Genomic DNA, 11,407 nt, shown 5'->3' with positions numbered 1-11,407 from the left:
GCTCGTAAGGTAGAGGCTGTCCCTATCACCATCCAGAGAGCGTGTTAGGTAGGGGCTGTCCCGATCGCCATACAGAGAAATTGTTTGGTAGGGGCTGTCCCGATCACTATCCAGAGAGCTTGTTTGGTAGGGGCTGCCCCGATCACGATCCAGAGAGCTCGTTAGGTAGAGGCTGTCCCTATCGCCATCCAGAGAGCTCGTTAGGTAGAGGCTGTCCCGATCACCATCCAGAGAGCTATTTAAGTAGCGGCTGTCCCGATCACCATCCAGAGAGTTTGTTAGGTAGGGGCTGTCCCGATCATCATCTAGATAGCTTGTTAGGTGGGGGCTGTCCCGATCACTATCCAGAGAGCTCGTTAGGTAGGGGCTGTCCCGATCACCATCCAGATAGCTTGTTAGGTGGGGGCTGTCTCGATCATAATTCCATAGAGCGTGAAATTCACACAAAAAAATGAATACATAAAAACCGGAAACAAAAAGGTTGAAATGGTTAAAAGATGTAAAAATATATTACAAACAAACGAATTGGTTATAAAATATCTCATATTTATCATAGGAATTAATTGAATGTAAATAATCATAGATTGATTGCACAGAAACTTACAAATTAACGTTTCATAGAGGAAACGTTCATATATGACACATCATAACTGTTTAAACAATATTTCAAATAAGATGATTGATTATGTCATGTAACTGTACATAATTTTTAAATGAATCAATGTAATTGTGATATTTGACACGGAAATAAACAATATTGACTTGACTTATAATGTACATTAATAAGCTAAGCATATACATCTTGCATATCAAGAACTTCGGTTCGGTGCACACAGAGTTAGTCAATGAGACTAACTTTTTTTTTGTGTTCAGGGTTGAGTGACTTTGTAAGAAATTAGAGAGAGATAGAGAATTGAATAACATTTAGATTTTTTAAGTAACTGAAGTATTTTGAGTTCTGTTACTGGTCATATGAACTTAAGATATGTCATGGAGTAAGTATTCAGTTATTTACGCAGAAATTGTCCGTTTAATTTCATACAGACAGAATACGTTAATCTGGCAAAACGCAGAATCGATATTTTACTCGATTAAGAACGTAACATTGTGTTAGAAGTGAGATCATGAACTTTAAAAACAAACGTATTTATGTGATACATTGTATGTGTTGTTATTTCTAGAAGTTCATTTATCATTCTGTAATAACCAAAGAATTGCTCCAATAAGTGTAGAATGGAGAAATGTCCAAAAATTACAAATTCTGTCAGAAAATGGAGTTATCAATGCCTCCAGGACCAAGATATGTTCATTCTCTTACAAAAGGGATAATTCAGCCTTGTATATCCCTTTGTATAAAATTTACCCCTTTGTATTAATATTAAACACTTATATTTTGTGATACATGGTTATATGTAGTTATGGAACAATGAATTGCATGCTAATGAAAAGAGGGACTAAATTAGATATATCTACACGTGTTTTCAGAACTTAAATTTGTATTAGTCATTCGTGCATTTATACATGTTTTTAGTTTACTGGTAGAGAAGCTACATTTGAACATTCAAATGATTTTCTTGTCTAATTCTAATCTAAATACAGTGAACTCGTGACATTTAGCTTTGAAGGAGATAAAAAAAAACATCCATCATGATTTTGAAAGATTTTTGATCCCATAAAAAAAAATATCGGTACAACACACGCGATATGAAACATCACAGCTAACTTATAATCCCATGCATAAGTTGGCGAATAGCGCTGGTCGGAGTTAAAGTCTTAAGAGTAGCCTCCCTTCCCTCGATTTTCCTGTGACAATTTGTATGTTTATATTTTTCATGTTAAGGAGGCTCCACCCTTTCGCAATTAGCCAGCAGAATTCAATGAAAGTTTCACATGATGGTTATGTCACTATGTAGAGATGATTTTATGNACTTGAATAGTTACTTACAAAATGTTATTTGTTACTATTTTATGAATTGAGAATATGATATAAATTAAAAACAAATGAATTATTAACGAAAGTTTGCGTTTTAAGTCTTTTCAATTTTGTATGGGAAATAGCGCGTGACGTCAGCTGTTATCTTTGTGTCGTTCTCGATATTGACCCGACCTGACGGTTATAAGCGGGAAATTTGAAAGTTGGAAAAGACATAAATTATTTTTTACGAATTCTCATTACGAAAACATAAATATAAGCAATAAACTGTACAGATGTGGCAGACCAACTGTTATAAGTGCCACATGTGTCACAGACAAACTTATCATGGTGCGCGCTAAGTATGATGCCAGCCTTTAAGATGATATAGAACTGGATTGATGTTATTATCATAAAGAATTTTATGATTAAAGTGCTAAATTTGAACTTTAATTTAATATATCATTACTACAAACTTTCATTTAATCTATACCATCGTGTGCCATAAATATAATTAATATCCTGGAACTATTTGTGTAAATTGTTTCTCCTGAACTTGTGTCAATTAAAATAAGTTCCATTTATGAAGCTTTTCCTTTAAAGTCGACATCTGTCTATATAGGTGAAATACTGGAAAGTCCATAAAAAGCACAAATAATGAAAAGTTCATAATTTTAAGGAATCCTAGCAAAGCACCAAATCAAAATTCCATAACAAGCACATTTATCACAATGTCACTCTAAATGCAAAAAATGGGATGCTGTGTAGGCGTACTGGATTACATCTTTAGTTGGTTAAGGCGGCTGTCGTTGTAACGTTAGCGTTTTGCTCTTGGTCTGAATTGTCCCCCTGCTGCGTGTTGGATGCACGTTATCTCGTTGTATTTCCTGGAAGACGCGGATGATGCTGTAGATGTTGGAGTCGGTGTGTTCCAATTTCTTCTTCAGTTTGCTGTGCAATCCCTCTATGTGGTTGGTTGTTATGGATCCCTCGGTCTCAAAGTGGTTCCAGAGTTGTTGATCTCAGTCAATCCACTGTGTCACAACGTAATCTGTAAATGGAGTGGTGTCATGTGGAACATCAGCATCGTCTATGTCCTCCAGCGCATTGAACCAGACATCTTCTACACGGTCTAACGGAACAAGGGGTAGTACGTACAGTGGCACGCCGTACAAGTTGTCGGACATCGTCGTTGTTGGCGTAGAGTTGTTGAAGTCCGGTCTACTGGACTTTCCTCCAAACACACTGTGTATAGTGGAAGAACAGCCCTTAAAACTCACAGCTGGAAACGCTGCGCGGATGGCGTTCTGGACAGCACCCTCAAACTCCAGGAAAAATAATCTAATGAGTGATACTTAGTTATTAATAATTACACTGAAGACGCATTTATTGGCAAAAAAGATTCTCTGAAAATAATGCTCCAATATGAATTTGCTTCACCCAAAATCAAACTAATTTAAATTTGAATTAAAAAAAAAAAATGAAATTAATTCAAAGCATAATCATCTATATGTATACTATTAAGTATATAAAATACATAAAATATTTGTGGATTTCACGTTACTGTTTTGTATAGATCTAGCTAATGAAAATGGTATATGATGTGAAACAAATGGCTAAAAATGATAAAAATAGATTATATCAAAGCTACATGTATATTACAGTACTGTATACACAGGTAGAAACCAGGTAATATATATATGAAACAGACTATAACTGCTATCACAACATTACTGCCTCTATGTATTTTTTAAAAAGTGGGAGAAAGGAGAACACACCGGTACGGCCGGGGTCTGAAAGGCCGATTGCTATGAATGACAGATGTCACTCAAACTAATTACTTAATTGCTATTGTGTAAATGTACGTAGGACAATACCGTTGTTATATTATAGTAAAAGGATATGGACGTTACACACAGGCCAATCGGGAACTGTCGGCACTTTCCGTAAACTACGGAAAGTACCGACGGTTCCCATTTGGCACAAATGTTAATATCAGTCCAATATGGATATTGGTTCTTTTTAATGATGGATATACATTTCCCTCGTGGAATAGAAGTGCGGATATACACAGAAAGTTTATCAAGTATGTCGATACTAATGGAATTATATTTTCCATAGTTAGTCATGCAGATCATTCCCCGTGGACTTGAATATTTATAAAGACATTTATTAATACATAATATCTAATATAAGTTGAGAATATATCTGATGAAATAGACAAACAAAAGTTACGACTTTGTTTTGTGGGTGAACTGCCAGAACCCTTTATCGTTCTAGTTATGTTAATTTGCCGAAAGTATCTCCCGACCTTTCTCTGTCACTGTCATCACACTAGGGGCAGAGCTGTAGTCATACGTGACTTTTAAAATTATAAACGTACGAACTAAATCCAATTAGGTGGAATGTTAATGTGTCATATTTACCAGTAGGATATTAAGCGAAAAACATGGAACGATGGTATTCAAAGCCTTTCATTATAAAATTAGATCTATTTTATATGTTAACCCAGTTACTCGTTTATGTCACTTAAAAACATTTCTGTTGTGTGTGGAGGCCTAGAAAAAATGTCCACAACACCCGTGTAAGTCTAAATGGATTGTCTATGTTAGAGTGTTCGCGAAGTCATGATACGACGATGTCAACATCTTGTTTATGTCCTTAATCACAATGACGACATATATAGCAGTAAGAAAAAGGACACATATATGGACGCCGTCTTTGAAAGTCATGTTTGACCAGAATATGGACGCTTTCTTCAAAAGTCAAAATTGGCCAGAATATTGACGCCTTCTTTTTAAGTCATGTTTGGACAGAATATGCACGCCATCTTTGAAAGTCGTGTTTGTCTTGGAGTGTATAGGAACGTTATTGTCAAGGGAGGCAACAAATGGACTTACTATTCTTAATGGATCAATGTACATCGGAAGAAATCGATTGATTCACGACACCCGTAGATTACAATTATACAAGACGAGCAGGGTTAGAACAGACAAACGTACAGTATCGTGCTGTGTATTTGTGATAAGGAATGACGAAGGAGTTCACGGCATCGCTCAACATGTCTAACGTTACTCTGGAGTATGTAGAATGGAGAGAGTTTGTCAACAAAGGATTACTATTCACTTTCTTTCTCAGCTTACTTAGTATTACTGGAACTCTCGGTAATGCAGTGGTTTTTCTGACTAACCTTCGTTGTGACAAACCGTCCAATTACAGGACCCTGATTCAATGTCTCGCCCTCGTCGACTTCCTCAGCTGTGCTGTTGGCATCCCTGGATACGTCCTGAAGGCACGGTATCAATACACCATTGAGTCGAATACCCTTTGTCGGGTATTAACAGTGTTTCATTTCTACGTCGGGATAACGTCGCTTACAATACTGAGCTTTTCAGCAATTGAGCGATTCAGAAAAACATGCAGGCCGTTTGGAAGTCAATTTAATCGAAAAGAAATAAAACGAGTATGTGTTTGTTTGAACATTTTTGGATTATTGTTGTCTGCGCCTAGTGCATATGCGTTTAACTCAGAAGAAGTTAACTTACAGAATGGCTCCTTGATTGGACGAACATGCAAACTGGAAAAAGACAGAATATTTTCGAGAGTATATATTTCCGTGTTCATATTTTGTCTCATCTTTTGTGTTCTTGTTGATACTGTGTTCTATTCTCTCATTGGAAGGAAAATCATTTCACAGAATAAACGGGGACCTAAAACAGTTTCGTTCAGAAATCGACCTGTAAAAACACCAGAAGTTTCGTCAGACCGAGACAGAAAACCTGACAGCTCTCAGCGCATGTCTAATGTGTCTTTGACCTCGATCTCTCAACAACAAGACCACAACAATGCTACAAAGAGAAACACTTCATTGAAAGGAAAAGCTCTGTATGAAAAGAGTGTGCAAATTTCAGTTATGTTTCTGGTGTGTTCCCTCCTGTCATGCGCGTCCTTTGTGCCCCTCTTCGTCTTCCGGTGTATGGAGATCTACGACGCGAAATTACGAGAGAGGACATTCGAAGCACTTGGTCCAATGGCGGCCATATTGAATCGTTTCCACGTGATCAATCATGTGATCAACCCAATTGTATACTGCTTGCTCAGCAGTAATTTCAGGGATGAATGTCTTTCTCTTTTTAAATGTAGAAAGAAGTAACACTGTTTCAGACTAATCGACTGGTAGACCCATGGACTTACCCTGGCGTCAACAAAGGTCAGCTTGTTCCAAACCTCTCAACAGATTTCAGCCTGAGTATATGATCAAACGTCGGATAAATCGAAAATCTCGAAAGTAGACATGCAATGCGCTCTACAGGTTGTACTTTTCTTACTTTGCAATAAGTGTGCTCCTTAAAATGGTGTTCTTGCTTTCTAAAACGGCTAATATCCCACTTTTACCGTTTCAGAGTTCCGAGGAACATTTTAATGTTAATCGAGTTAGCTGATTCATTAAATTCATAACATACAAATATGTTAAGAAGTTGTCTTTCATTATAGTCAATTCTAGTATTGCTGTGACGTACATTATATTTTAAAGCATTGTCTACATGGGTAGGAAAGTGTATCGGAGGTTATACGATAATACCTGTAGTACCATACGTGTACATCTATATAACAAGGTGTAACTCAAGTTAACAAATGTGCATGGACAAATGAATGCAATACTGTATACCAGGTTAATTTCGCGTTTGTGTTATTTTCGCAGAAGGATTTCAACAGCGAATACAACAATGCAGCGAAAATTTCATGTTCAATGCACTATTGTAGGATCTGAATCAAGACAGTAGACACAGATAAACACAAAGTGTGTCACGCAGTTCTTTTTAATGGCAAATATTTTCATGAATTAAAAGGTGAGTTATACAAACGAAACATATCTGTTAGTATTGTTCGCAATTGTGTAACATGCATGTGTACCATTATTCCTAAGTACCTCCGTCGGTATAAAGCATGACTCTCGTGTCGTTCCGTTGTCACTACCACAGTTTTCATTTTGAGGATTTGACATGACTTAAATTTGACCTTGTTATACATGGTGGGTGTTGTCGATAAAGCAGAAGACGCTTCCTCTTTTGGAACACATGGTCCTCTTCTCCTTGTATGTTTTAAAGGATTGCTTCATAACTTTTTTTTTATATTTTGCCCTAGAATCTTCGATATTGAGTTTGCATGGATAGCATTTATTTATAAATAATTTTGATAATCATACCTTATCCAAGTTATATGTACAAAACGCTTTTTCCGAAGGTTGATTTTCTGACTGGTAATCAACTATTACAAACACGGCATTTGTTATATGATTAAAAAGATACAGTATATAAGGGTCACTTTATGGCGCAGTGTAATTCATATTTGGGATGCTGTATCTATTACCAAAGTTTAAAAGTATAGTCATATGTGTGTCTTTCTAGATACAACGGGGTAGACTCTTCTGATGGTATTCGTAGTCCTCGAGGTTTGTCGTAACCTTGGTGACCGTGGCGATCTCATTTGAGTGGTGGTTTGGTTTGGTTTAATATTGTCTAACGTCCTATTAACATCTAAGGTCATTTAAGGACGTGCCACCATGTGTGTAGTGTATGCGTACCTGCATGTATGTATGCATGATACAGGGTATGTTGGTGTGTTTGCCTCCTTGTGATGGCGCGGATCCGATGCCGATTTTTTGAGTAGTGGCATGGTTTTTAACATACGCACTTTACTCGTTATTAGTTTGAAATATACCAGTACTCATTTTACTGTTTGAAATTCATATAATTAAGGGGTTTAACGCAAAGCTCCTTTTGTTTCACCAATGGTTTTTACCAAATTTGATTTCCGGTTTTTGTTTTGTTTTTGGTTTCGGCCCTTAAGATCACGGATGAGTTCTTGAAGGCGCCGAAACAGCTCCATGGCGCAGTGTTGTTCATTTCGGATGAGTTCTTGAAGGCCGAAACAGCTCTATGGCGCAGCGTTGTTCATTTTGGCATGCTGTGTCTATTACCAAATTTAGTAAAGGCGCAGTCCCATGTGTGTGAAATAGGTTCATCTTTGTGTTTGAATAAACAAATAATGGTGAAATGATTTTAGTTCTTTCACGTTAAGGTCAGTAATGTAATGTGCGTGTCGAGAGTTTGGGGGAACAGGTTGCCCTACGTTATGTATTGAATTGGCTGTTTCGACCCATGATTTCGTATGAAATGTTTCTTTCTTCGAAGGGTTGCTCCCTTAACAAATAGACAAAAGGTTAAAAATACTCATTCTGCTCTGCTCTGCTCTGCTCTATTATTTTTCTGTTTATTTTTTACATTTAATTTTCATATAAGTAAAATATAAACGAAAACGTCAAAATAATTATACTGTATCAGTATTTTTCTTCGATATTATAATTCCATTGATACGAGTGTAGTATTTTATCTTTCTCTTGTTAGATCCATGTAAGTACTGCTGTGTCGACAGTTAATTGTGACTTTTGATTTTATGATATTTTTTTTCAGGATTCTACCTTCATATCAAACAGATGTTAAAGTATGTTTGATAATAGCATGAATAGTTACGGGTTGATCTGTGCATATTTCTTATTAATTTTGAAAGAAAAATCTTCAATGATTTTTACTGCATGGTGTATGATGCATAATGTATAATAAGTATCATTGATATCTGCCTACAATCCCTTGGATAATCAAACATAAATGCAGAATTTTACAATGCTTAATTCATGAAATTCCTGTCACAAATATCAAAATAAACAAAAGTCGCATAAGGCTACGGTGTCTTATATGTGTTTTATGAGACCGCGATGGCCAAATGGTTAAAGCGTCGGACTGTCTATTATTGTTTACCATCAATTATTTGTTCGCGGGTTCGAAGCCTACGTGGAACAGTAGTCAGTTAATCACCGCAGGTCGGTGGTTTTCCAGGTACTCCGGTTTTCCTTCACTACCAAAACCTGGCATGTCCTTATGTGACCGGTTAATAGGACGTTAAGCACAAAAAACATGTGATTTGTTTATACAATATTAGTACAGTTGTTTACTGGGAGGATGAAAAATGTACGGAGTATTGTTTACCAAAAACAGTTTCTCAGAACAACCAAATGTATCCTATGTTTATAGTTCGTAGTCAAAAGGTCATCAGCAGAAAGGGCCTGTATGTTACTCCTGCCAATTACATGTAGCTTTTATAATGAAATGTGCTAGGCGGCTGTTAAAGGATCCCTGTCCAACTGCATACAAACCAAAAGGAATTCTGCTGTTAATTTTTGATGATACAGTACAGTAACTTCCCTTTTTTTAGTGTTTGATATAGCTGTAGCGAACTGGGCCGTAGACTAGATAGCTTACTTGGTTACAGCGCTATCATGAAGATTTGAGGTCCATGGTTCGAATCTGGTCTAGCACCAGAAATTGTTACTCTCAGAAACTGTTGTTTATTGTTATTTTTCAATTTTTGTTTTCATATGTTTACAGAAAGTCTTGCAAAGGTATGCTTTTTTTCCCTGAAATATATTTATCAAAGCTATAATTGTGTCGGAAAAATCCGTTTCCATGGCATAGGTATAGTTTTCGACAGTGGTACGGGTTTCCTTAACTAGTTTAAAAAAAGTTCAGAGTTATACCGCATCGCTCGTTACATCTCGTCATTTACATATCGTACTCCATAATGGTCACGTAATCACCCAATTTCACGATTGGATACTTTCCCTCTCACAATAATAGCCCCAAAGAGTGAAATTTCAGCATGAGTAATGCATCACGTCCAATCAAGAGACATCGTTTGTAATTATACGACCGACGAGTCTTAATTTGACGAAATGGCCATATGGTACATATGTTTACTTAGTTTAGTTATTTGTCTTTGCACAGACTAAGTGTTTAAATAGGCGCTTTCTTATCTTGTATTCTAGTGATTATCTTACCCATCTTACCAAGACGAAAACGTTTTTGTCAAATGTGTCATGTAAAAGATATCGGAGACGAATTTCCGATATATTTTGAATGTTCTACATTAGATAATGAAATAAAAAAAGACATATCCTCTATGTTCATTAGAAGCCATAGTGAATTATCGCTTAACGTTATAATGGCATCTAAAAGAAAAGCATCCCTGAACAAATGTGAACCTTTTCTAAACAAAATAATTATTTATAACTCAAGTAAACCCCTGATACCATGGTACCGTATTCCTTTGTATAACCACGCATGCTTATGATTACTTTAAACATTAATTCTTTGTATGTTACATATCTCTGTATACCATTGTGAATCAAAGATGATGAGATACATATAAAGTTTGAAAATGATTACTTTACCCCATTGTATACTCAATACTTCATGGGATTACGCTTACTTCTACTCTCTCGGCACCCCTGGAAAATGTCACAGCAAAACCGAAGGCACACGGCTGGCTTGATTGGTCTCGGGTAAAAAATAACTGACCAATCGCTAGGCTGATACCTGTCCTTAGAAGATAACAGAGAAGCGACACCCGACTTCAATGCCAGTCAATTTTTCCGTTACGCGACCGACAGATTATTAAATTGATATCAAAGATCAAACTTTTTTTTTTTTATCTCACCCACAAGATGGTCCTCACTGAGCCGTCGATTTTGCTATGACATATTCCAGGGGTGCAGAGAGCGTTATTGAGTGGTACCCCTGACATATCGAGAATGACGTCATTGATATATCCTCGAGACAAGATGTGAACAGTTCTTGTTTCATTATATTACATCTTTCACTAGAGGACTTACAGAACACGACAATTTTCATATTGTTCAATTAAGGGGCTTACGGAACTACTGGACACTATGTTTACTGCGATGAGAGATGTACCTGGACCACGTCGTGCTAATGTTAATTCACATCGCAGCGTTATTCAAAGCATGATCAGCTTTAACAAATTTTCAAAAAAGATATTTTCGAAAAAAAACTTCTGAAAATTACCAAACATTTGGATCCGTATATAATGCAGACATACTCTGAATTTCATTTTATACTATCATTTTAATCTTTTTCTTTTACTTATTATTTGAAAATAAACAAGATGTACGATTTGCGTTAAAATATCATTAAGCTGACCATACTTTGAACAATGTATACACATATGAAGTCGTATTTATACAACGGCCATTATAGAAAACAGATAATAAACCTGCTCGTATTATCAGTTCCACGGTTTTTATTGGTGAAGATTTGTCATCGGAAAATGCTAATTTTAGGATGGGCATTTGGCTCTAAATATATTTAACAATCCAGAGGTTGGGATAGGCATATCACGGAATCATCTTTAAATGAAAAAAATCCATTATATTCGATTGTAACTACTACGCGCTTTGTTGTTCCCTGAATCTGCTATGTATTCGTCAGATCCAGGACTTTTATCAACAGTTTAAGTAGGGGTTATTTCCCCTTTTGTATTGAGGTTTTCAAAATTTAGTATTTTTTGAACTCCTGTAAAGCTAATAAATTAGTATATTCCATATTGCCAATCTCTTTATAGTACGTATATAATATTCTA

At 36.2% G+C, this 11,407-nt stretch overlaps 1 protein-coding gene across 1 annotated transcript; it reads left to right on the top strand.

Annotated features, from left to right (window-relative positions):
• The first annotated feature begins 4,128 nt into the window (after positions 1-4,128).
• LOC110459959 (cholecystokinin receptor type A-like) lies at positions 4,129-7,850 on the top strand. Its single transcript, XM_021512531.1, has 2 exons — positions 4,129-6,762; positions 7,763-7,850. Exon 1 carries the CDS (start codon positions 4,944-4,946, stop codon positions 6,063-6,065), a length of 1,122 nt encoding a protein of 373 aa, XP_021368206.1. The 5' UTR covers positions 4,129-4,943; the 3' UTR covers positions 6,066-6,762; positions 7,763-7,850.
• The last annotated feature ends 3,557 nt before the right edge of the window (positions 7,851-11,407 follow it).

The sequence above is a fragment of the Mizuhopecten yessoensis genome, unplaced genomic scaffold (assembly GCF_002113885.1).
Source record: "Mizuhopecten yessoensis strain PY_sf001 unplaced genomic scaffold, ASM211388v2 scaffold10275, whole genome shotgun sequence".
In the NCBI taxonomy this organism is placed as follows: domain Eukaryota; kingdom Metazoa; phylum Mollusca; class Bivalvia; order Pectinida; family Pectinidae; genus Mizuhopecten; species Mizuhopecten yessoensis.
This window is presented reverse-complemented; position numbering and strand designations above follow the sequence as displayed.